Source organism: Heptranchias perlo, chromosome 2 (assembly GCF_035084215.1).
Source record: "Heptranchias perlo isolate sHepPer1 chromosome 2, sHepPer1.hap1, whole genome shotgun sequence".
In the NCBI taxonomy this organism is placed as follows: domain Eukaryota; kingdom Metazoa; phylum Chordata; class Chondrichthyes; order Hexanchiformes; family Hexanchidae; genus Heptranchias; species Heptranchias perlo.
This window is the reverse complement of record NC_090326.1, coordinates 17,749,467-17,775,752: the sequence shown is the minus strand read 5'-3', so window position 1 is coordinate 17,775,752 and position 26,286 is coordinate 17,749,467. Positions and strand designations below refer to the sequence as shown.

The following is a 26,286-nucleotide window of genomic DNA, read 5'->3' as shown; positions in this document are numbered from 1 at the left end:
TACAGCACTCCCTCAGAACTGCACTGAAGTGTTGGCCTAGATTATGTGCTGAAGTCCTGGAGTGGAGCTTGAACCCACAACCTCTTACTCAGAGGCAAGAGCGCTACTACTGAACCACGACTGACACCTAACAATTAGTATAAGAAAACAAAGATAACATGGCCGTTGAATAGACAAGGTGGTGCCGAAATTCCAGAAGGGAGTAGCAGGATGATGGAGTCAATAAATCAGCCCTAGGCCGCGATGACTACAATGATCAACAAATTTGATTAGATTATGAAAGCCAGTAAATGGTATTTGTCAATTAGCTCTGTGTGATCCAATGTCACCAGAATCGAAGTAACAGTTCTTTAATATCTCTATCTCTCTCTCTCTCTCTCTCTCTATCTATCTATCTCTCGCTCTCTCTCTCTCTCTCTCTCTCTGGAAGGCGAGAAGAAAATATCCAATTGCCCTGTAATATGCATTATTCTAACAAAAAAGACCCAATTTTTAAAGTCCTTCTTTGCATTGTATTCCTTCATATCAAAGTATAATTACTGCTGTTTTTTTAAAATTTTATGATGCCCATCTATCCCTGTGTAATTCAATCCCAGGGTACATGCAGTTGTATGTGCCATTTGATTACACAGGGACCATTGAAAGTTTGTTTGAGAATTGCATTGGAACCCAAAAAAATTAATAATTTTCAATAAATACATAATACACTGGTAATGAACTGTTAAGATATTGATTTAGTTCAATATTAATTGCCAAATGAGACAATGGGGAGCTTTTTTAGCAAATGACGTGATAGTAAATACACAAAATTTGAAGTCTTCAAAGGAGGTTCAGCACAGAATGGATCACAAACTTTCCCTGTTTAAGACTGGGTCATGTAGCTCCCTGACACAATTAATCAGATTAGATCCTTTATCTTTTGGTTAAGTTCTTGATACAACAATTGACATGGACCAACATTGAAGGTGGGAAGATGATAGGCTGATTTATTGTATCATGAGTTCTATTTATGCTAATAGTCTACTAAAGGATAATAGGAGGAAATATCATGTGCTGATCAGCTTCACTGCTGACGTGTCATACCCTTAACTGTTAGGTTTGTGGCTGGCGTTTGAGGTTCCAAGTAAAGAACAGCAGTTGTTATGCAATTAATTGTGTTTGTTGCCTTATTAACATGGACCCTAATGGACTTGTAGGTTTAGAACGTCTGAAGCCTCTCTATATTTGGTGACTTCAGTCACCACCTGAAGTTCAAATGCAAGTGGCGTTAATGTCCAGGGCAAATGGTTAACAGAGGTGAGCAGCTGATGTTCTGCTGCTCCTATTTGCCTGTTTTGTTGCCCTTCAGGTAAGGGTATCAAGGGGCATGGATCAACGGCGGGCAAATGGAGTTGAGGTCCAGATCAGCGTTACTGCTGCTTCCCGGGATGAAGGAGTGTCCAGCAGGGTCCTAGTCGGGGAGGGGGATGGGGGAATCCAATTCGGGGCAGTGCGGTGCCGGTAGGCCTCAACGCCCAAATTCACCAATGTTCTTTGTCACGATTTTGGGCGGGATCGCGAAGGAGAATTCCCCGCAGTTGTCTGACCTCTCAGACTGTTCAATGGATCCATGCCTCAAAGGAGGTGGCTAGTGAGGAAATGCCTCTTGGCGGTCACCAGTTGTTCTGCTGCTACTTCGATAAACATATCCTCCGAACACCTCAGGGATTCACCTCACTCCCTCCCCCCCCCAACTCTTACATCATTGTGAACCAATTGGTTTCCATTGTTTGTCTGTTCTGGATTATCCCAGTGTTCCTAGATATATATCTGGTGGATTTACTTCCCTTTTTTTCCCTAATTTTCTTATCCTGTCATTACAACGTGAGTTTAAAGGAAATTGTTTTTTATTCTTTTCCCAGGTTTGGCGAGTCAGTAAATGGCAACCTTGTCATTGGAACTCTGGCCTGGCCGTCTCCCTGGGTTATTGTGATTGGTTCATTCTTTTCAACATGTGGTGCCGGTCTCCAAAGTCTCACCGGGGCCCCTCGGCTAATGCAGGCAATTGCCAGGGACGGGATAGTTCCTTTCCTACGGGTAAGTGCAGAGAAGTTATGTTAAACTTAATACAAGTTAGCAAAAATACAAGAAGACACTAACAAAATGCAAGAAGGCATTAATAAACTTGAAGAATGGGTGTGTATTTGGCAAATGAATTTCAATATAGATAAGTGTGAGGTGGTGCATTTTGGTAGGAAGAATAAAGAGGCCACATACTACTTGGATAATAAGAGTCTAAATGAGGTAGAGAAGCAAAGGGATCTCGGGGTACAGATACACAAATCACTAAAAGTAGCGACGCAGGTTAATAAGGTCATAAATTCAAACAAAACACTGGGATTCATTTCTAGAGGGATAGAATTGAAAAGCAGAGATGTTATGTTAAACTTGTGTAGAACCTTGGTTAAACCACACTTGGAGTGCTGTGCACAGTTCTGGTCTTCATATTATAAAAAAGGATATAGAAGCACTGGAGAAGGTGCAAAAAAGATTCACAAGGATGATACCAAAACTGAGAGGTTATACTTATCAGGAATGATTGGACAGGCTAGGGCTTTTTTATCTAGATAAGAGAAGGCTGAGGGGTGACCTAATGGAAGTCTTTAAGATAATGAAAGGGTTTGATAGGGTAGATGTAGAGAAAATGTTTCCACTTGTGGGGGAGTCCAAAACTAGAGATCATAAATATAAGATAATCACTAATAAATCCAACGGGGAATTCAGGAGAAACTTCTTTACCAAAGAGTGGTAAGAATGTGGAACACGCTACCACATGGAGTAGTTGAGGCAAATAGCATAATTGCATTTAAGGGGAAGCTAGATAAACACACGAGGGAGAAATTGAATAGAAGGGTATGATGATAGGGTTTGATGAAGTAGGGAGGGAGGAGGCTCGTGTGGAGCATATAGACCAGTTGGGCCGAATGGCCTGTTTCCGTGCTGTAGACTCTGTAACATTTTTTTTCCCTCCACGTGCTTTATGGAAAAATGTTCAAATGACAGCCATAAGGTTATATCCTTTTACCAAGTTGATAACTGAACTGTGACTGGATGGGGATGGGATCTTGGTTTGACTTACGCAGTTTGCTTTACTGGTGATCAAAATTTATTGGAAACTTTGGCTAATTCCCTTTACGTTATAAGGCTGGAGTAAATGGAAAATACACCCTTCTATTTATTAAAAATAAACTTTTTGTGTCCAATTTAAATTTTGAAATTTCTGAACAGCCCATTCAAAAACTGGTGCATCCAGTCCAAAATCATACAGATGTCAACCCAAGTTGTGGACAGAAGGGAAATATTGAGTAGAGGGACCGGGTAGTGTCAAGATCTAAACTTGCAATTGTACAATAAAAATGTGTTGCAGGAAAAGAGGTTTTTGACTAATTAGGTGAGTATTAATCAGAGCATCTTGTTAGGGACCGGAGTCTGAGATGCATAGGTATAGACCTTCCAGACATCCCAAGTGATGCTACTACAGCTGTAAATTTCAACAAGTCTAGAAGGTTCTCGGTCTATCTCTCTTCTCCAATAAATAATAAAAAAGCATATTAATTTCTCCTACAAATCCTAATATTTTTAAGCAGTGGTGTATGAGAATGAATTTCATTTGCTGGTTAAAAACTCCCTAGTCCCAGAACCATCACAAGTAGTATGTTGACTATATATCTGTGCTTCCCGCTACGTGCAGTATATACCCCACCCTCGCTGTGTGTCACTAGGTACTCCTAATGGCCCAACTATTGCAGGCATGGATGTGCGCATGCTACATGCAAGACATCTAATTATGTAGATAGATATATTTTCTATATAACTTTTCTATTTTTAAAATCAGGTCTTTGGCCATGGAAAGGCTAATGGTGAACCAACATGGGCCCTCCTGCTCACAGCTGGTATTTGTGAGATTGGCATTTTGATCGCTTCTCTTGACAGTGTAGCTCCCATTCTTTCCATGTAAGTATAGAATTTTTTTTCCAGTCAACTTGATATTGAAGAGACTGTTTTGTTTCCACCTCTTAACTAGGACAAGGCTTTAGTGGGTGGTCACATGTCCTAAGTCAATGGTCTTGGCTCCTGAGCTCTTCGTGTACATGCCTGATGGGCACATTGTTTCTCCCCCTCATTCAAGACTGTCTGATGTGCACCACTGTCTTCTCTCTCCTGCTTCCCCAGTGTCTCAGCAGTATACAACAACAGCTTGCATTCATATAACACCTTTGACATAAAGAATGATCAAAGGGCTTCATTGAAGGCCATAAAGAAAATGGGTGTCTGACAGGAAAGGAGCGGTTTGGGGGTAGGGGTGGTGGTGGTGGTGACCAAAAGCTTGGTCGACGAGCTAAATTTTGAGAGAAAGTTTTTAAAGGAGGAGAAGGAAGTGGTGAAGTGGAGAGGTTTAGGGAGGATAATCTGCACTGAATTAGACTGCAAAAGCACATCGAGGTGAAGCGGCAGATGCTCATCACTACCCTCTCAAATAACCATAGGGCTGGTGTGTGTGTGTGTGAAAATGGCTGGCATTACCTAATCTGTGGCATTAGAGCCATTCAAGATAAGCAGTGAACAAAGTAGGAAATGTAGGAAGAATTTTCATCCTGTGTGGAATAGTAATGCTGTCAGAAGTACGCAAATGTTGACGAAAGTCTAAACTTGACAAGAATATGTATCAGATTCTACAGGACACTTGTAGGATTGTAGTACACTACTGACTGGAGGTACTGGAAACTGATCAGGGGAGAAACAAAGGACTGGGAGTCATAGACCAGAGAATAATCGATCAGTACTGATTGTGGTAAATCGTCGTAATCAAACTTTTTTCTAAATTGCCTCATTACACATCAAGGGCATCATGGTTAACCATGAAACAACAGCTTGCATTTACACAGCGCCTTTAATGTAGTAAAACGTCCAAAGGTGCTTCACAGGAGCGTTATGAAACAAAATTTGACACAAACCACATAAACAGATATTAGGACAGGTGACCAAAAGCTTGGTCAAGGAGTAGATTTTAAGGAGTGACTTAAAGAAGGAGAGAAAGGCAGGGAGGTTTAGGGAGGGATTTCCAGAGCTTGGGGTCTAGGCAGCTGAAGGCATAGCCGCCAATGGCGGCACAAAGGAAATCGGGGATGCGCAAGAGACCAGAATTGGAAGACCGCAGAGATTTCTGACGGTTGTACAATAAAACAGCTCAAAACATGAATACAAGCTTGCAGACAAAATAAACTGCATAGGAGTGAACTCAATGTTAGGATCCAATGTCAAGGTTCAAATTACTGATGCAAGCTACTCGAGCTTCATTTTTCCAGCATGTGGCGTCATCTAAAGTTCTTGTTCGGACTGAAACATTATAAAACTGCGAGCCATCTATTGTTCACTGTCCAACCCGTGTGGCTGCACGGAGAGGCACTGTGGGAGCCAGCTACAGTTTGGAAGAATGAGCTAAGGGGTAGAATTGCGAACAATGGAACCCAGATTTGATGTGAGAGGGAGAGGGAACAAGTAAGAGAGGATAGCGTCTGACTGCATTGTTTGAAACAAAAGCCTAAGCTGACCTGAGCCAACAATGGAAAAATTGGAACGTAAGAACATAAGAATTAGGAAGAGGAGTAGGCCATATGGCCGCTCGAGCCTGCACCGCAATTCACTAAGATCGTGGCTGATCTTCTACCTCAACTTCACTTTCCCCCCCCCATCCCTTGATTCCCATAGTGTTCAAACATCTATTGATGTCGGTCTTGAATATACTCAACGACTGAGCATCCACAGCCCTCTAGGGTAGAGAATTCCAAAGATTCACAACCCTCTGAGTGAAGAAATGTTTCCTCATCTCAGTCCTAAATGGCCGACCCCTATTCTTGAGACTGTGACCCCTAGTTCTAAACTCTCCAGCCAGAGGAAACAGCTTCTCAGCATCTACCTTGTCAAGCCCTCTAAGAATTTTATATATTTCAATGAGATCACCTCTCATTCTTCTAAACCCCAGAGAACATAGGCCCATTCTACACAATGTCTCCTCATGGAACAACCCTCTCATCCCAGGAATCAATCTATTGAACCTTCATTGCACCCCCTCTAATATCCTTCCTTAGGTAAGGAGAACCAAAACTTTATACAGTACTCCGGGTGTGGTCTCACCAGAGCCCTGTATAATTGCAGCAAGACCTCCTCACTCTTGTACTTCAACCCCCTTGCAATAAAGGCTGACATACTATTTGCCTTCCTAATTGCTTGCTGTTACCTGCATGTTAACTTTTTGTGATTTGTGTACAAGGACACCCAAATCCCTCTGACTACCAACATTTCTTAGTTTCTCACCTTTTAAAAAATATTCTGCTTCTCCATTCTTCCTACCAAAGTGAATAATTTCACACTTCCCCACATTATTATCCATCTGCCACTTTCACTTAACCTGTCTATATCCCTTTGCAGCCTCTTTGCATTCTCCTCACTGCTTACTCTCCCATCTAGCTTTGTATCGTCAGCAAACTTGAATACATTCTGTCTTTACCAAGGAAGAAGATGCTGCCAGAGTCTCAGTAAAGGAAGATGTAGTGGAGATACTGGATGGGCTGAAAATTGATAGAGGAGGTACTAGAAAGGCTCGCTTTACTTAAAGTAGATTACTCACCCAATCCAGATGGGATGCATCCTAGGATGCTGAGGGAAGTAAGGGTGGAAATTGCGGAGGTACTGGTCATAATCTTCCAATCATCCTTAGAAAAGGGGGTGGTGCTAGGGGACTGGAGAATTGCAAATGTTACACCCTTGTTTCAGAAAGGGAGTAAGGATAAACCCAGCAACTACAGGCCAGTCAATTTAACCTTGGGGGCGGGGAAACTTTTAGAAACGATTATCCGGGACAGAATTAGCAGTCTCTTGCGTAAGTGTGGATTGATTAGGGAAAGCCAGCATGGATTTGTTAAAGGCAAATCATGTTTAACTAACTTGATTGAGTTTTTTGATGAGGTAACAGAGAGGGTAGATGAGGGCTATGCAGTTGATGTGTATATGAACTTTCAAAAGGCATTTGATAAAGTGCCGCATAATAGGCTTGTCATCAAAACTGAAGCCCCTGGAATAAAGGGGGCAGTAGCAGCATGGATACAAAATTAGCTATGTAACAGGAAGCAGAGAGTAGTGGTGAATGGTTGTTTTTTGGACTGGAGGGAGGTGTACAGTGGTGTTCCCCAGGGATCGGTACTCGGACCACTGCTTTTCTTGATATATATTAATGACTTGGACTTGGGTGTACAGAGCACAATTTCCAAATTTGCAGATGACACAAAACTTGGAAGTGTAGTGAATAATGAGGAGGATAGTGATAGACTTCAAGAGGACACAGACAGGCTGGTGGCCTGGGCGGACACGTGGCAGATGAAATTTAATGCAGAAAAATGCGAAGTGATACATTTCGGTAGGAAGAATGAGGAGAGGCAATATAAACTAGAGGGCACAATTCTAAAAGGGGTACAGGAACAGAGAGATCTGGGGGTATATGTGCACAAATCGTTGAAAGTGGCAGGGCAGGTTGAGAAAGTGTTTAAAAATGCATAATGGATCCAGGGCTTTATAAATAGAGGCATACTGTACAAAAGTAAGGATGTCACGATGAACATTTTTATAACACTAGTTCAACCACAACTGGAGTATTGTGTGCAGTTCTGGGTACCGCACTTTAGGAAAGATGTGAAGGCCCTCGAGAGGGTGCAGAAAAGATTTACTAGAATGATTCCAGGGATAAGGGACTTTAGTTACGTGAATAGACTGGAGAAGCTGGGATTGTTCTCCTTGGAACAGAGACGGTTGCGAGGAGATCTGATGGAGGTATTCACAATCATGAAGGGTCCAGACAGAGTAGATAGAGAGAAACTGTTCCCATTGGTGGAAGGGTCAAGAACCAGAGGACATAGATTTATGGTGATTGGCAAAATAACCAAAGGTGATATGAGGAAAAATTTCTTTACACAGCGAGTGGTTAGGATCTGGAATGCACTCCTAGGGGGTTGGTGGAGGCAGATTCAATCATGGCCTTCAAAAGGGAACTGGATAAGTACTTGAAAGGAAAAAATTTGCAAGGGCTACGGGGATAGGGCGGGGGAGTAGGACTAGCTGGATTGCTCCAGCATCGAGCCGATGGGTCGAATGGCCTCCTGTGTGCTGTAACCTTTCTGTGATTCTGTGATTACACTCTGTCCCCTCATCTAAGTCATTAATATATATTGTAAATAGCTGAGGCCCTAGCGCTGATCCTCGTGGCACCCCACTAGTTACAACCTGCTAACCTGAAAATGACCAGTTTATCCCTACTCTCTGTTTTCTGTCCATTAACCAATCCTCTATCCATGCTAATATATTACCCCCAATCACATTATGCCTAATCTTCTGTAACAACTTCTTATGTGGCACTTTATCAAAAACCTTTTGAAAATCCAAATATACTACATCCACTGGTTCCCCATTATCTACCCTGCTAGTTACACCCTCAAAAAAAACACTAATAAATTTGTCAAACATGTTTTCCTTTTCATAAAACTGTGTTGACTCTGCCTAATCATATTGTGATTTTCTAAGCACATAGCAAAGTGGGAAGACAGTAGCATAGCACTGGAAGTTTGATGGTGGAAATATTTTTAATTTATATGAAATGTTTTTATCCCCCTCTCCCTCAGGTTCTTCTTGATGTGTTACATGTTTGTGAACCTGGCGTGCGCACTACAGACACTCTTGAGAACACCCAATTGGAGGCCTCGATTCAAGTACTATCACTGGTATGGCAGAAGCACCATTAACAAAAAAACAATCACTGAAAGATTCTTCCAGTTTGATGAGTGCGACAAACTTCAGTTGCCGTTCACCGTGCTATCTCACTGGTAGAATAAATCATCCCAAATTATCTGGGTGTGGAACTTCTCTAACATAAGGCCTTTACATAAGGCCACCTTGTGTACTCTAGCTGTAGAAAGCTGACTATGAGCTGCTTCTAGTATAATCCATTGTGTAGTCAAATCTCATCAGAGCTAGGTGGCTTATGTAAATGGCAGTGGCGACATTACTCGCGTGTGCTGTGTCATTGTCTATTTGTGCAGGCCGCTGATCTCCATGTTTATATGGTATGCAGCAATTTATTTTTATGTATTTGATTAACTTTTTAAAGCTGCTTTTGGTGGGAATGAAAGATGTAGTTTGTAGCCTTGGTATGCGCACTTAGTGACATCACATGGTGCCATCCAGCTCGCCTTCGGTTGTTACTATGAAGCTGGAGATTAACGGGCCTCTTCCCATAGGTACAACAGCCTTAAACATAGGCTGTGGACTAGCGCCAGGGACTAACTGCTTCCGCTATCGATGACGCGTGTGCACGTCTGGGCCCGGAGCGCGTGCGTATTGTAGGTCACCAACTGTCCTCGCTGCCGTTCACTTAAAAGCGCGGACCGGAGGCCGAGCACCAAAAATGCAGCCTATGCAGGTAGTCATAAGTGGGGGGGGGGGGGAGGAAAGCAGAGCCTAGAGGAAAGAGAGAAGCAGGGTGGAAGGGGAGGGGCAGCTGAAGGAGTGTGGGAAGGGGAGAAGCACGGTAGAAGAGGAGCTAAAGGGGGATAGAAGCAGGGGGGAAGGGGAGGAGCAGAAGCAGCGGGGGAAGGGGAGAGCGCGAAGGGAGCAGAGTTGGGGGGAGGGGAGAAAATGTGACCCAGGTCTAAGGGGGGGTAAGAGTTGGAGAACGTGGTCCAGACAGGGAGATGGATCACGTTCTCCTCCTCCCGCCTGTTAGACACGGATCACACTCTTGAGCTTGAACGGCAGCGAGTTGATTTCTCGGAAAGCCCGGCGCATGCGCGGCAAGTGACGTCATCAGACGCAGTGTCACTATTCACTTTGTAATGTTAACAGTGACCCCCCCGCCCCCACTTTCTACCCATTAAACCTGAAAACAATCCATGACCCACACACAATGCCCCATCAGTCACCACAGCTCTCTCCACAGTGTTTGATGGAGTGATTAGTGACAGTGTGGGTCCTTCTGGTTTTGATCGACCCGTGATGTCCTCCTGCACCGGGACACCCGATGATGTCACTCTCAGTGCATGCTAAAAAGATACGGCTCCGCTCGTGACATCACTGCCAATGACGTCACCCTCACCCGTTCTCATTGAATGAAATGTGCCCTCACTAAACCCACCTTGCAGCTCAAATCATGTAAAATAGTCAGTGCTGTGGATTTGTGAAATTCAGCCTCAGAGAAACGGCTGCAGCCTCCTCATGATCTCGCAGTGCCCGTTCATGGGGCCACATATTTGAAGGGGCCCACAAATCAATTGTCGGGTTGGCCTGGGGTGGAGTGTTTTCAGTCAAAGCGAGGTGAGAGGCTGCTCAATGCGGAGGCCTCACTCCTCCAACAGACAGGGGAGTTTGGTGGGAGTTTTTATCAGATCATGCTGATAGCACTCCAAAAGGTTCTACATAAGAGACTGTTAACAAAATGAGAGCACGTGGAATTGGAGGCAACCGATTGGCTTGCCCTCCAAACCTGGCCATCAGTTCGTCGAAGCTCCAAGCTGACTCCACCCTATCTACGTCAACCATATCCCACCACAGGACCTCTGACTTTAACTTTGGACTCCCTCCTATTGTCTTCTCTCTATTGCCTGTTTATTACCAGGAAATATCTATCCTAATCTTGCTATGTAACCACTCCTATGTAACTTGAGTTTGCCTGTGTCCATTAGAGTGTGTGTTTTGACTCCCGCTCTGACCCAAGCCCATCGCTTCTATTTCCCTCCTTTTCCTTCTTTTCTCTTTAACTCTCCAAGGCCCTTCCTATCATCATGCCTCCTTTAATTTTTTCCCCTCGTGAGTACTAATCCCTATTCCAACCCTTCAGCACTCCTCGACTTCCTACTCTCCCGCTGCCGTCCCAGACTTGACTCCCTCATAGATAAGCCTACAGCTTCCCTCAGCGCCTCTCTTGGCATCGTCCGAAGGGCCCATCGAGGCACTTGTCGCTGCCTCCTTAGGAGCAGCAACCCCAACTGCCCCATCCTGCTCCCTCGTCGACTTTCTCACTCAGCGCACCCGAGGGGGACTAATCTTGCCAATCTCCTACCTGTCCCGCTCACCCCTCCCAGCGCTGACCCTGTGGACTCTGCCAGCATCTCCCTCCAGAATGTCCGTTCACTTGTGAACAAGGTCCTTGCCATCCATGAGCTTATTATGGATGATTGCATTGACATTGTGGCCTTGACAGAAACCTGGCTGAAGGATGATGACGCCTTCCCCCTTAATGAAGCCTCCCCCCACCCCGGGCTGTATCGCCTACCCGAGTACCACGCCAAGTTTCTCACCACGATATCTTTGCTGCTTTCCTCCCTCAGCCTTTGCACCGAGCAACTTCTCATCTTCGGTGATTTCAACCTCCATCTCAACTCATCATGCCCTCTCTCCTCTGAGTTCACTGCCCTCCTATCCTCCCTTAATCTCTCCCTCCAAAAAACTTCCCTATCCATATTCATGGCCACCACCCTGACCTCGCCATCTCACGTGGCCTCTCTACTCCCAACATGTCAATCGTGGGTAAGGCCATCTCTGATCACTTCCTTGTATCCCTCTCCATCCACATCCCACTTCCTTCTGCATTTGCCCCTGGAAAAAACTCTCTCCCAAGTCACTTACAAGGGCACTTTCAAATTCCCAACTGTCTAGCCCTTGACAGCAATTCTGCTCAATCACACCCTCACCTCCACCTTTGATGCCCTTGTCCCCATTAAAACCATTACTTTCTCTCTCCCTGATCATTCCCCCTCATATACAGCCCTCATCTCCATTCCGTTTAGTCCAAGGGACGTTTATGGCGTTCAACTGGTTTAGCCATTCATCGCCAGATCTGGCTGGACCACTATTAGGTCCTGCTTTCCTCTGTCAAAACTGTTCACTATTCCAGGATTGTCCCAGAATGAAAAGATAACCCCTGACTTCTCTTCACTACAAACCATTTTCTTAAACCCCTCTCCCCTGCCCCCTCCACCCTCACCTCCAAACCAAGTGCGAGGAGCTTGTGGGCTACTTTGTCACTAAGATTGAGACCGTCCGTTCAGTTGCCTCTGCCGCTTCCGTCCCTTCCCCTAACCCACCAAGCCAAACTTCCCCCACTGTTCCCTCCTGCCCTAGCCCTGAACTTGCATCTTTCTCTAGTTTCTCTCCTATCTCCCCTCATGCCCTCTCTGAGCTCATCTTGACCCTGAGACCCACCTCTTGCTACCTCGACCCTATTCCCACCAAACTGCTGACCACCCACTTCCCTTCCTGGCCCCCATGTTAGCTGATATTTGTTAACAGTTTCCTCTCCTCAGGTACTGTCCCCCTCCCCTTCAAATCTGCGGTCATCACCCCCCTCCTCAAAAAAAAAACGAGAGAGAGTCTAACCATCTCCCCTTGACATTCAACGGCATTACCATCGCCGAATCCCCCACCATCAACATCCTGGGGGGTCACCATTGACCAGAAACTTAACTGGACCAACCACATAAATACTGTGGCTACGAGAGCAGGTCAGAGGCTGGGTATTCTGTGGCGAGTGACTCACCTCCTGACTCCCCAAAGCCTTTCCACCATCTACAAGGCACAAGTCAGGAGTGTGATGGAATACTCTCCACTTGCTTGGATGAGTGCAGCTCCAACAACATTCAAGAAGCTCGACACCATCCAAGATAAAGCAGCCCACTTGATTGGCACCCAATCCACCACCCTAAACATTCACTCCCTTCACCACCGGCGCACAGTGGCTGCAGTGTGTGCCATCCACAGGATGCATTGCAGCAACTCGCCAAGGCTTCTTCGACAGCACCTCCCAAACCCGTGACCTCCACCACCTAGAAGGACAAGGGCAGCAGATACATGGGAACAACACCACCTGCACATTCCCCTCCAAGTCACAAATCATCCCGACTTGGAAATATATCGCCGTTCCTTCATCGTCGCTGGGTCAAAATCCTGGAACTCCCTTCCTAACAGTACTGTGGGAGAACCATCACCACACGGACTGCAGCGGTTCAAGAAGGAGGCTCACCACCACCTTCTCAAGGGCAATTAGGGATGGGCAATAAATGCCGGCCTCGCCAGGGACGCCCACATCCCATGAACGAATGAAAAAAAACACCCTTAACCCCTCTGTCCTTGCCTCCCTTTCCTCTCCAAAGTAAGTCTTTGAACGCGTTATCGCCTTCCAAATCTGTCCCGATCTTTCCCGTATGTTTGAATCCCTCCAATCAGGTTTCCGTCCCTGCCACACTACTGAAACAGCCCTTATCAAAGTCACAAATGGCATTCTATGTGACTGTGACTGTGGTAAACTATCCTTCCTCATCCTTCTCGACCTGTCTGCAGCCGTTGTCACGGTTGACCACACCATGCTCCTCCAACGTCTCTCCTCTGTCGTCCAGCTGGATGGGACTGCGCTCTCCTGGTTCCATTATTATCTATCCAGTTGTAAGCAGAGAATCACCTGCAATGGCTTCTCCTCCCACTCCCGCTCCCACACCGTTACCTCTGGAGACCCCAAGGATCTATCCTTGGCCCCCTCCTACTTCTGATCTACGTGCTGCCCCTCGGCGACAGCACCCGAAAACATGACGTCAGGTTCCACGTGTACACTGACGACGCCCAGCTCCACCTCACCACCACCTCCCTCGACCCCTCCACTGTCTCTGATTTGTCACACTCCTTGTCCGACGTCCAGTACTAGATGAGCAAAAATTTCCTCCAACGAAATATTGGGAAGACTGAAGCCATTGCCTTCAGTCCCTGCTACAAACTCTGTTCCCCAGCCACCGACTCTATCCCTCCCCCTTGCCACAGTCTGAGACAGAACCAGACCATTCACAACCTTGGCGTCTTATTTGACCCTGAGATGAGCTTCCAACCGCATATCTGCTCCATTAGCAAGAGCGCCTAATTCCACCTCCGTAACATTGCGCTTCTCGACCTTTGCCTCAGCTCATCTGCTGCTGAAGCCCTCATCCATGCCTTTGTTACCTCTGGACTTGACTATTCCAATGCTGTCCTGGCCAGCCTCCCATCTTTCACCCTCAATATACTTGAGCTCATCCAAAACTCTGCTGCGCTTATCCTAACTCGCAGCAAGTCTCGTTCACCCATCACCCCAGTGCTCACTGACCGACATTGGCTCCCGGTCCACCAACACAATGATTTTAAAATTCTTATCCTCATGTTGAAATCCCTCCATGACCTCACATCTTCCTATCTGAGCCCTGTGGTGTCAGCGCGGTGCCTTGCCTGAGCCCTGTGGTGTCGGCGCGGTGCCTTGCCTGAGCCCTGTGGTGTCAGCGCGGTGCCTTGCCTGAGCCCTGTGGTGTCGGCGCGGTGCCTTGCCTGAGCCCGGTGGTGTCAGCGCGGTGCCTTGCCTGAGCCCTGTGGTGTCAGCGCGGTGCCTTGCCTGAGCCCGGTGGTGTCAGCGCGGTGCCTTGCCTGAGCCCGGTGGTGTCGGCGCGGTGCCTTGCCTGAGCCCTGTGGTGTCGGCGTGGTGCCTTGCCTGAGCCCTGTGGTGTCGGCGCGGTGCCTTGCCTGAGCCCTGTGGTGTCGGCGCGGTGCCTTGCCTGAGCCCTGTGGTGTCAGCGCGGTGCCTTGCCTGAGCCCTGTGGTGTCAGCGCGGTGCCTTGCCCGAGCCCTGTGGTGTCAGCGCGGTGCCTTGCCCGAGCCCTGTGGTGTCAGCGCGGTGCCTTGCCCGAGCCCTGTGGTGTCAGCGCGGTGCCTTGCCCGAGCCCTGTGGTGTCAGCGCGGTGCCTTGCCCGAGCCCTGTGGTGTCAGCGCGGTGCCTTGCCCGAGCCCTGTGGTGTCAGCGCGGTGCCTTGCCCGAGCCCTGTGGTGTCAGCGCGGTGCCTTGCCCGAGCCCTGTGGTGTCAGCGCGGTGCCTTGCCCGAGCCCTGTGGTGTCAGCGCGGTGCCTTGCCCGAGCCCTGTGGTGTCAGCGCGGTGCCTTGCCCGAGCCCTGTGGTGTCAGCGCGGTGCCTTGCCCGAGCCCTGTGGTGTCAGCGCGGTGCCTTGCCCGAGCCCTGTGGTGTCAGCGCGGTGCCTTGCCCGAGCCCTGTGGTGTCAGCGCGGTGCCTTGCCCGAGCCCTGTGGTGTCAGCGCGGTGCCTTGCCCGAGCCCTGTGGTGTCAGCGCGGTGCCTTGCCCGAGCCCTGTGGTGTCAGCGCGGTGCCTTGCCCGAGCCCTGTGGTGTCAGCGCGGTGCCTTGCCCGAGCCCTGTGGTGTCAGCGCGGTGCCTTGCCCGAGCCCTGTGGTGTCAGCGCGGTGCCTTGCCCGAGCCCTGTGGTGTCAGCGCGGTGCCTTGCCCGAGCCCTGTGGTGTCAGCGCGGTGCCTTGCCCGAGCCCTGTGGTGTCAGCGCGGTGCCTTGCCCGAGCCCTGTGGTGTCAGCGCGGTGCCTTGCCCGAGCCCTGTGGTGTCAGCGCGGTGCCTTGCCCGAGCCCTGTGGTGTCAGGGCGGTGCCTTGCCCAAGCCCGGTGGCCTCCCTGACAATGACTGATTGGATCAAGTTATGATGTGGAGATGCCGGTGATGGACTGGGGTTGACAATTGTAAACAATTTTACAACACCAAGTTATAGTCCAGCAATTTTATTCACCTGAGGAAGGAGGAAGCCTCCGAAAGCTTGTGAATTTAAAATAAAATTGCTGGACTATAACTTGGTGTTGTAAAATTGTTTACAATGGATCAAGTTACACATTCCGGAGAACTTGAATTACTCTGCAGTAGACTGGATCAAATTACATATTCCAGACAAAGGGTTGGGTGAGTATTGTCCTCCCACATCCTGTCGGTGGCAATAGCAGAATGTGTTACTGCCACCATAGTGGTTGCAGTAGACGCGTATTTAAACGTGTCCCTTAGCCTTAAAATGTATTGCATATTAGTCTCAAACCTTTCCTGTAAGTGGGAAAGGGAGTTATTATGACTTAATCCCCAGAGCTCAGATGTGTCTCAAGATGTTCTGATTTTAGTCACTCACTATAAGCATTCTACTTCTAGGACCTTGTCTTTCCTGGGAATGAGTTTATGTCTTGCCTTGATGTTCATCTGTTCCTGGTATTACGCACTGGTTGCCATGGTAATAGCAGTATGCATCTACAAGTACATTGAATATCGAGGGTAAGATGGCTGCTACCTTCCATAGTGAGATACATTTTTATATAAAAAGTTTTTAGCTGAGACCTAGTTAATGTTACATGGTTTGTGCCCATTTTTTTGAGATATCATCTCATTACTGTTTCCTTTCAGAGCGGAAAAAGAATGGGGTGATGGAATTAGGGGCCTGTCCCTAAATGCAGCTCGATATGCTCTGCTCCGGTTGGAGGATGGTCCACCTCACACAAAGAACTGGAGGTAAAATCAGAACTAGAATTTGCAAATGCTAATTCAGATCTTTAAAGCCGTCCAAAATTATCTTTCCAGAAAGGGGCTTTCAATCATAAGCACAAACATTGGTGCCCTGCTTATTAACAAAATTTAATTCTGGATGTGGTGGTTTATTTTAATAATCTGGTTTCAAATTTTCTTGGTTACTTGTTCCTCGTGCTCACGAGAGACGTCACTGCTGAGAATTGAACTGTTGTCCATTCAATATCAGCATCAAGGATAATATATCCTGGGCATCATGCACAATAACACACCCAGAACTCTGCTCCAAGAGCACTTTTTATCACTAAACTCGACCAGGATGATCCTATAGGTTCCTAAATGTGCACGGCATTCTTGATGGGATCCTATAATTGCCTCTGTTTACATTAAGCACCAAAGAGTATCCAATCTCCTAGCTTGTTGCCTCATAGCTACAATCTTGGTATCGATTGGCATCGAGCCGTTGCCTAATTTTCACAGATCTTCAACTAAGTGACAACAACAGTCCATCAGATTAAGTTTGCAAACTCACATTCCCAACGAACAGAGTTCTACGCTGGAAATCCAATTTTTAAAAAAAATTACCCAATGCCTCATTGGAAACAGAGCACTAAACTAGTCAGTAAGACTCGTCACCATAAAAGGGACAGTCTAATCATTGTGATGAGCAGCAGTGTTTTTGACATTGGAGAGATGAATTTCTGTTTATTTCACTTTACATCTCTTGGCCCAAGCAATCTTTACAAATTGTGCAGGAGTGACAGAGTTTGGGACTCTTGGGTGGTGGTTGTGTATTTCATGAAGAGCAAGCCCTGGGGAGATGTCTTCCCTCTCTTTTTGATGTATGTAAAATTGGCTGTGCAGTCACTGGAGGCGGCGGGATGTAAAATAGGCAGTGTTGGACTCAGTGGTGTGGAGCACTACTTTAGGAAGTGGTGTCTCCACTTGCCACTAGAGATACAACACTACAGGTAAAAAAATCAAACAGTGCTGGTGACCAGGTGCTGCCATTTTGGTCTAGCCACAGGTGGGTTCAGGAAGAAAAAACAAGTGACAATCTTTGATTGGCCCTTTGTGCACCCCAGAGTAGGGTTACTTTTCTTAAAAGGAAAATAAAAATTGCAGATCACAACAATGACGCAGCTTTTTTATTTAAATCTTGTTGTTACTTCACCCCAAACCTATTCAGGCCTCAACTGTTGGTGTTGCTGAACCTGGATTCAGAACAGAATGTGAAGCACTCTCGACTCCTGTCACTCACCACACAGCTCAAGGCTGGCAAGGGATTGACCATTATTGGCTCGGTGTTGGAAGGGACATTCCTGGAGAGGCACTCTGAGGTGCAGAAAGCTGAGCAGGTACCTCGGAAACAAACATGATACTTGAGTGGCCTTGACCAGAAATAGCTTGTCAGTTGGGGTTCATTTACAGGGGTGTTCTCTTCACTAATAAGCATTCAGCGATTTGCCTGGTGCAATGCCTGAAAGGGTAATTGAAGTAGATTCAATAGTAACTTTCAAAAGGGAATTGGATAAATACTTGGATAGGAAAAATTTGCAGGGCTATGGGGAAAGATCAGGGGAGTGGGACTAATTGGACAGCTCTTTCAAAGAGCTGGCACATGCACGATGGGCCAAATGGCCTCCTTCTGTGCTTTATCGATCTCTGATTTGTTTAGGGAGCGAGGTTCATGCTTTTTGTAACACTGATGTTTCTCGGCCAGGGGTGTGGTGGAGAGATTTGAGGCAGTTTACTTCACTCTCTTGTGTAGTTCCAAAGCAAGACTTTTCACAATGATGGTGCCTCTTTTAATTGGAACACAAGATTGCCCGAGCAGTCCCAAACAGCGACAGAACCCAAAAGACCAAGCCCATTTTTCACTGGACTATTGACCTCGCCATCACCATTCAGTGGATCTCGGTTTATGCCGGCTGCAAAATGAACCTGGAAAGGCTATCAGAATGGGGATGTTATGCGGCCGAATTCGTAGGGCCAACTCTCACTGATTACAATTGCCTCCGACAAAACTGTTGTCCTGGAAGAGGGAATGGGGGGGGCGGTGAGAGGAGTGTGTCACCCTGGAAGGGGGGGGGGGGGGGGGGGTGAGAGGAGTGTGTCGCCCTGGAAGGGGGGGGGGGGTGAGAGGAGTGTGTCGCCCTGGAAGGGGGGGGGGGGTGAGAGGAGTGTGTCGCCCTGGAAGGTGGGGGGTGAGAGGAGTGTGTCGCCCTGGAAGGGGGGGGGGGTGAGAGGAGTGTGTCGCCCTGGAACGGGGGGGGTGAGAGTGAGAGGAGTGTGTCGCCCTGGAAGGGGGGGGGGGGGTGAGAGGAGTGTGTCGCCCTGGAAGGGGGGGGGGGTGAGAGGAGTGTGTCTCCCTTGAAGGGGGGGGGGGGGGGTGAGAGGAGTGTGTCGCCCTGGAAGTGGGGGGGGTGAGAGGAGTGTGTCGCCCTGGAAGGTGGGGGGTGAGAGTGAGAGGAGTGTGTCTCCCTGGAAGGGGGGGGGTGAGAGGAGTGTGTCTCCCTGGAAGGGGGGGGTGAGAGTGAGAGGAGTGTGTCTCCCTGGAAGGGGGGGGGGGGGTGAGAGGAGTGTGTCTCCCTGGAAGGGGGGGGGTGAGAGTGAGAGGAGTGTGTCTCCCTGGAAGGGGGGGGGGTGAGAGTGAGAGGAGTGTGTCTCCCTGGAAGGGGGGGGGGTGAGAGTGAGAGGAGTGTGTCTCCCTGGAAGGGGGGGGGGTGAGAGTGAGAGGAGTGTGTCACCCTGGAAGGGGGGGGGTGAGAGTGAGAGGAGTGTGTCTCCCTGGAAGGGGGGGGGTGAGAGTGAGAGGAGTGTGTCTCCCTGGAAGGGGGGGGTGAGAGTGAGAGGAGTGTGTCACCCTGGAAGGGGGGGGGGTGAGAGTGAGAGGAGTGTGTCACCCTGGAAGGGGGGGGGGTGAGAGTGTGAGGAGTGTGTCACCCTGGAAGGGGGGGGGGTGAGAGTGAGAGGAGTGTGTCACCCTGGAAGGGGGGGGGTGAGAGTGAGAGGAGTGTGTCTCCCTGGAAGGGGGGGGGGTGAGAGTGAGAGGAGTGTGTCACCCTGGAAGGGGGGGGGTGAGAGTGAGAGGAGTGTGTCTCCCTGGAAGGGGGGTGGGGGTGAGAGTGAGAGGAGTGTGTCACCTGGAAGGGGGGGGGGTGAGAGTGAGAGGAGTGTGTCTCCCTGGAAGGGGGGGGGGTGAGAGTGAGAGGAGTGTGTCTCCCTGGAAGGGGGGGGGGGTGAGAGTGAGAGGAGTGTGTCTCCCTGGAAGGGGGGGGGGTGAGAGTGAGAGGAGTGTGTCTCCCTGGAAGGGGGGGGTGAGAGTGAGAGGAGTGTGTCTCCCTGGAAGGGGGGGGGGTGAGAGTGAGAGGAGTGTGTCTCCCTGGAAGGGGGGGGGGGTGAGAGGAGTGTGTCTCCCTGGAAGGGGGGGGTGAGAGTGAGAGGAGTGTGTCTCCCTGGAAGGGGGGGGGGTGAGAGTGAGAGGAGTGTGTCTCCCTGGAAGGGGGGGGGGTGAGAGTGAGAGGAGTGTGTCTCCCTGGAAGGGGGGGTGAGAGTGAGAGGAGTGTGTCTCCTGGAAGGGGGGGGGGTGAGAGTGAGAGGAGTGTGTCTCCCTGGAAGGGGGGGGGGTGAGAGGAGTGTGTCTCCCTGGAAGGGGGGGGTGAGAGTGAGAGGAGTGTGTCGCCCTGGAAGGGGGGGGGTGAGAGTGAGAGGAGTGTGTCTCCCTGGAAGGGGGGGGGTGAGAGTGAGAGGAGTGTGTCTCCCTGGAAGGGGGGGGTGAGAGTGAGAGGAGTGTGTCTCCCTGGAAGGGGGGGTGGGGGTGAGAGTGAGAGGAGTGTGTCTCCCTGAAGGGGGGGGGTGAGAGTGAGAGGAGTGTGTCACCCTGGAAGGGGGGGGGGTGAGAGTGAGAGGAGTGTGTCACCCTGGAAGGGGGGGGGTGAGAGTGAGAGGAGTGTGTCACCCTGGGAGGGGGGGGTGAGAGTGAGAGGAGTGTGTCTTCCTGGAAGGGGGGGTGAGAGTGAGAGGAGTGTGTCGCCCTGGAAGGGGGGGGGGTGAGAGGAGTGTGTCTCCCTGGAAGGGGGGGGGGGGTGAGAGGAGTGTGTCTCCCTGGAAGGGGGGGGTGAGAGGAGTGTGTCTCCCTGGAAGGGGGGGGGTGAGAGTGAGAGGAGTGTGTCTCCCTGGAAGGGGGGGGGGTGAGAGGAGTGTGTCTCCCTGGAAGGGGGGGGGGGTGAGAGGAGTGTGTCTCCCTGGAAGGGGGGGGGGTGAGAGGAGTGTGTCTCCCTGGAAGGGGGGGGGGTGAGAGGAGTGTGTCTCCCTGGAAGGGGGGGGGGGTGAGAGGAGTGTGTCGCCCTGGAAGGGGGGGGGGTGAGAGTGAGAGGAGTGTGTCTCCCTGGAAGGGGGGGGGGGTGAGAGGAGTGTGTCTCCCTGGAAGGGGGGGGGTGAGAGTGAGAGGAGTGTGTCTCCCTGGAAGGGGGTGGGTGAGAGGAGTGTGTCTCCCTGGAAGGGGGGGGGTTGAGAGTGAGAGGAGTGTGTCTCCCTGGAAGGGGGGGGGGTGAGAGGAGTGTGTCTCCCTGGGAGGGGGGCGTGAGAGTGAGAGGAGTGTGTCGCCCTGGAAGGGGGGGGTTGAGAGTGAGAGGAGTGTGTCACCCTGGAAGGGGGGGTGAGAGTGAGAGGAGTGTGTCGCCCTGGAAGGGGGGGGGCGGTGAGAGGAGTGTGTCACCCTGGGAGGGGGGGCGTGAGAGTGAGAGGAGTGTGTCACCCTGGGAGGGGGGGTGAGAGTGAGAGGAGTGTGTCGCCCTGGAAGGGGGGGGGGTGAGAGTGAGAGGAGTGTGTCAACCTGGAAGGGGGGGGTGAGAGTGAGAGGAGTGTGTCTCCCTGGGAGGGGGGGTGAGAGGAGTGTGTCACCCTGGGAGGGGGGCGTGAGAGTGAGAGGAGTGTGTCTCCCTGGGAGGGGGGGTGAGAGGAGTGTGTCTCCCTGGAAGGGGGGGGGGTGAGAGTGAGAGGAGTGTGTCGCCCTGGAAGGGGGGGGGTGAGAGTGAGAGGAGTGTGTCACCCTGGGAGGGGGGGGGTGAGAGTGAGAGGAGTGTGTCTCCCTGGAAGGGGGGGGGGGGTGAGAGGAGTGTGTCACCCTGGAGGGGGGGGTGAGAGTGAGAGGAGTGTGTCTCCCTGGAAGGGGGGGGGGGTGAGAGGAGTGTGTCGCCCTGGAAGGGGGGGGGGTGAGAGGAGTGTGTCTCCCTGGAAGGGGGGGGGGGGGGGTGAGAGGAGTGTGTCGCCCTGGAAGGGGGGGTGAGTGAGAGTGAGAGGAGTGTGTCACCCTGGGAGGGGGGGTGAGAGTGAGAGGAGTGTGTCGCCCTGGAAGGGGGGGGGTGAGAGTGAGAGGAGTGTGTCTCCCTGGAAGGGGGGGGGGGTGAGAGTGAGAGGAGTGTGTCTCCCTGGAAGGGGGGGGGGGGTGAGAGTGAGAGGAGTGTGTCTCCCTGGGAGGGGGGGGGTGAGAGTGAGAGGAGTGTGTCTCCCTGGAAGGGGGGGTGAGAGTGAGAGGAGTGTGTCTCCCTGGGAGGGGGGGGTGAGAGTGAGAGGAGTGTGTCTCCCTGGGAGGGGGGGGTGAGAGTGAGAGGAGTGTGTCTCCCTGGAAGGGGGGGTGAGAGTGAGAGGAGTGTGTCTCCCTGGAAGGGGGGGGTGAGAGTGAGAGGAGTGTGTCTCCCTGGAAGGGGGGGTGAGAGTGAGAGGAGTGTGTCTCCCTGGAAGGGGGGGGGGGGGTGAGAGTGAGAGGAGTGTGTCTCCCTGGAAGGGGGGGGGGGGGGGTGAGAGGAGTGTGTCTCCCTGGAAGGGGGGGGGGGGGTGAGAGTGAGAGGAGTGTGTCTCCCTGGAAGGGGGGGGGGGGGGGTGAGAAGGAGTGTGTCTCCCTGGAAGGGGGGGGTGAGAGTGAGAGGAGTGTGTCTCCTGGAAGGGGGGGGGTGAGAGTGAGAGGAGTGTGTCTCCCTGGAAGGGGGGGGGGTGAGAGTGAGAGGAGTGTGTCTCCCTGGAAGGGGGGGGTGAGAGTGAGAGGAGTGTGTCTCCCTGGAAGGGGGGGGGGTGAGAGGAGTGTGTCTCCCTGGAAGGGGGGGGTGAGAGTGAGAGGAGTGTGTCTCCCTGGAAGGGGGGGGTGAGAGTGAGAGGAGTGTGTCTCCCTGGAAGGGGGGGGGGTGAGAGTGAGAGGAGTGTGTCACCCTGGAAGGGGGGGTGAGAGTGAGAGGAGTGTGTCTCCCTGGGAGGGGGGGTGAGAGTGAGAGGAGTGTGTCTCCCTGGAAGGGGGGGGTGAGAGTGAGAGGAGTGTGTCTCCCTGGAAGGGGGGGGTGAGAGTGAGAGGAGTGTGTCTCCCTGGAAGGGGGGGGGGTGAGAGGAGTGTGTCTCCCTGGAAGGGGGGGGTGAGAGTGAGAGGAGTGTGTCTCCCTGGAAGGGGGGGGGGTGAGAGGAGTGTGTCTCCCTGGAAGGGGGGGGTGAGAGTGAGAGGAGTGTGTCGCCCTGGAAGGGGGGGGGTGAGAGTGAGAGGAGTGTGTCTCCTGGAAGGGGGGGGGGTGAGAGGAGTGTGTCTCCCTGGAAGGGGGGGGGGTGAGAGTGAGAGGAGTGTGTCTCCCTGGAAGGGGGGGGCGGTGAGAGTGAGAGGAGTGTGTCACCCTGGAAGGGGGGGGGTGGTGAGAGGAGTGTGTCTCCCTGGGAGGGGGGGGGTGAGAGGAGTGTGTCTCCCTGGAAGGGGGGGGGGGTGAGAGTGAGAGGAGTGTGTCGCCCTGGAAGGGGGGGGGTGGGTGAGAGGAGTGTGTCTCCTGGAAGGGGGGGGGGGTGAGAGTGAGAGGAGTGTGTCGCCCTGGAAGGGGGGGGGTGGTGAGAGGAGTGTGTCTCCCTGGGAGGGGGGGGGGTGAGAGTGAGAGGAGTGTGTCGCCCTGGAAGGGGGGGTGAGAGTGAGAGGAGTGTGTCTCCCTGGGAGGGGGGGGTGAGAGTGAGAGGAGTGTGTCACCCTGGAAGGGGGGGGGGGTGAGAGGAGTGTGTCTCCCTGGGAGGGGGGGGTGAGAGTGAGAGGAGTGTGTCTCCCTGGAAGGGGGGGGGTGAGAGTGAGAGGAGTGTGTCACCCTGGGAGGGGGGGGGTGAGAGTGAGAGGAGTGTGTCACCCTGGGAGGGGGGGTGAGAGTGAGAGGAGTGTGTCGCCCTGGAAGGTGGGGGGGTGAGAGGAGTGTGTCTCCCTGGGAGGGGGGGTGAGAGTGAGAGGAGTGTGTCTCCCTGGAAGGGGGGGGGGTGAGAGTGAGAGGAGTGTGTCGCCCTGGAAGGTGGGGGGGTGAGAGGAGTGTGTCTCCCTGGGAGGGGGGGTGAGAGTGAGAGGAGTGTGTCTCCCTGGAAGGTGGGGGGGTGAGAGGAGTGTGTCTCCCTGGGAGGGGGGGTGAGAGTGAGAGGAGTGTGTCGCCCTGGAAGGTGGGGGGGTGAGAGGAGTGTGTCTCCCTGGGAGGGGGGGTGAGAGTGAGAGGAGTGTGTCTCCCTGGAAGGGGGGGGGGTGAGAGTGAGAGGAGTGTGTCTCCCTGGGAGGGGGGGTGAGAGTGAGAGGAGTGTGTCTCCCTGGGAGGGGGGGGTGAGAGTGAGAGGAGTGTGTCACCCTGGGAGGGGGGGGTGAGAGTGAGAGGAGTGTGTCACCCTGGGAGGGGGGGGGGTGAGAGTGAGAGGAGTGTGTCTCCCTGGAAGGGGGGGTGGGGGTGAGAGTGAGAGGAGTGTGTCGCCCTGGAAGGGGGGGTGAGAGTGAGAGGAGTGTGTCTCCCTGGAAGGGGGGGGGGTGAGAGGAGTGTGTCTCCCTGGGAGGGGGGGGGTGAGAGTGAGAGGAGTGTGTCTCCCTGGAAGGGGGGGGTTGAGAGTGAGAGGAGTGTGTCTCCCTGGGAGGGGGGCGTGAGAGTGAGAGGAGTGTGTCACCCTGGAAGGGGGGGGGGGGGTGAGAGTGAGAGGAGTGTGTCGCCCTGGAAGGGGGGGGGGGTGAGAGTGAGAGGAGTGTGTCACCCTGGAAGGGGGGGGGGTGAGAGTGAGAGGAGTGTGTCGCCCTGGAAGGGGGGGGGGGGTGAGAGGAGTGTGTCACCCTGGGAGGGGGGCGTGAGAGTGAGAGGAGTGTGTCACCCTGGGAGGGGGGGGTGAGAGTGAGAGGAGTGTGTCGCCCTGGAAGGGGGGGGGTGAGAGTGAGAGGAGTGTGTCACCCTGGAAGGGGGGGGGTGAGAGTGAGAGGAGTGTGTCTCCCTGGGAGGGGGGGGTGAGAGGAGTGTGTCACCCTGGGAGGGGGGCGTGAGAGTGAGAGGAGTGTGTCGCCCTGGAAGGGGGGGGGTGAGAGTGAGAGGAGTGTGTCACCCTGGGAGGGGGGGGGTGAGAGTGAGAGGAGTGTGTCTCCCTGGAAGGGGGGGGGGGTGAGAGGAGTGTGTCTCCCTGGAAGGGGGGGGGGGGTGAGAGGAGTGTGTCGCCCTGGAAGTGGGGGGGGTGAGAGGAGTGTATCTCCCTGGAAGGGGGGGGGGGGGGGGTGAGAGGAGTGTGTCGCCCTGGAAGGGGGGGGTGAGTGAGAGTGAGAGGAGTGTGTCACCCTGGGAGGGGGGGTGAGAGTGAGAGGAGTGTGTCGCCCTGGAAGGGGGGGGGTGAGAGTGAGAGGAGTGTGTCGCCCTGGAAGGGGGGGGGTGAGAGTGAGAGGAGTGTGTCTCCCTGGAAGGGGGGGGGGGGGTGAGAGTGAGAGGAGTGTGTCTCCCTGGGAGGGGGGGGGGGGGGTGAGAGTGAGAGGAGTGTGTCTCCCTGGAAGGGGGGGGTGAGAGTGAGAGGAGTGTGTCTCCCTGGAAGGGGGGGGGGGGGTGAGAGTGAGAGGAGTGTGTCTCCCTGGAAGGGGGGGGGTGAGAGTGAGAGGAGTGTGTCGCCCTGGAAGGGGGGGGGGGGGGTGAGAGTGAGAGGAGTGTGTCTCCCTGGAAGGGGGGGGGTGAGAGTGAGAGGAGTGTGTCACCCTGGAAGGGGGGGTGAGAGTGAGAGTGAGAGGAGTGTGTCGCCCTGGAAGGGGGGGGTGAGAGTGAGAGGAGTGTGTCTCCCTGGAAGGGGGGGGTGAGAGTGAGAGGAGTGTGTCTCCCTGGAAGGGGGGGGGGTGAGAGTGAGAGGAGTGTGTCTCCCTGGAAGGGGGGGGGGGTGAGAGTGAGAGGAGTGTGTCGCCCTGGAGGGGGGGGGGTGAGAGGAGTGTGTCTCCCTGGAAGGGGGGGGGGTGAGAGTGAGAGGAGTGTGTCTCCCTGGAAGGGGGGGGCGGTGAGAGTGAGAGGAGTGTGTCACCCTGGAAGGGGGGGGGGTGAGAGGAGTGTGTCTCCCTGGAAGGGGGGGGGTGAGAGTGAGAGGAGTGTGTCTCCCTGGAAGGGGGGGGCGGTGAGAGTGAGAGGAGTGTGTCTCCCTGGAAGGGGGGGGGGTGAGAGGAGTGTGTCTCCCTGGAAGGGGGGGGGTGAGAGTGAGAGGAGTGTGTCTCCCTGGAAGGGGGGGGGGGTGAGAGGAGTGTGTCTCCCTGGAAGGGGGGGGGTGAGAGTGAGAGGAGTGTGTCTCCTGGAAGGGGGGGGCGGTGAGAGTGAGAGGAGTGTGTCACCCTGGAAGGGGGGGTGAGAGTGAGAGGAGTGTGTCTCCCTGGAAGGGGGGGGGTGAGAGCTGAGAGGAGTGTGTCTCCCTGGAAGGGGGGGGGAGAGTGAGAGGAGTGTGTCTCCCTGGAAGGGGGGGGTGAGTGAGAGGAGTGTGTCTCCCTGGAAGGGGGGGGTGGGTGAGTGAGAGGAGTGTGTCTCCCTGGAAGGGGGGGGGTGAGAGTGAGAGGAGTGTGTCTCCCTGGAAGGGGGGGGGT

The 26,286-nt window shown here is 52.5% G+C and overlaps 1 protein-coding gene across 6 annotated transcripts in view; it reads left to right on the top strand.

The window, feature by feature from the left end:
- Window positions 1–26,286, top strand: part of LOC137335377 (solute carrier family 12 member 7-like) — a 259,685-nt gene that overhangs the window by 190,535 nt on the left and 42,864 nt on the right. For all 6 annotated transcript variants that reach the window (XM_068000752.1, XM_068000747.1, XM_068000733.1 and 3 more), the window contains exons 12-17: window positions 1,902–2,076; window positions 3,875–3,993; window positions 8,709–8,807; window positions 16,077–16,196; window positions 16,326–16,430; window positions 17,635–17,803. In XM_068000752.1, the coding sequence (XP_067856853.1) occupies window positions 1,902–2,076; window positions 3,875–3,993; window positions 8,709–8,807; window positions 16,077–16,196; window positions 16,326–16,430; window positions 17,635–17,803 (787 nt within the window). The remainder of the gene's footprint in view (window positions 1–1,901; window positions 2,077–3,874; window positions 3,994–8,708; window positions 8,808–16,076; window positions 16,197–16,325; window positions 16,431–17,634; window positions 17,804–26,286) is intronic.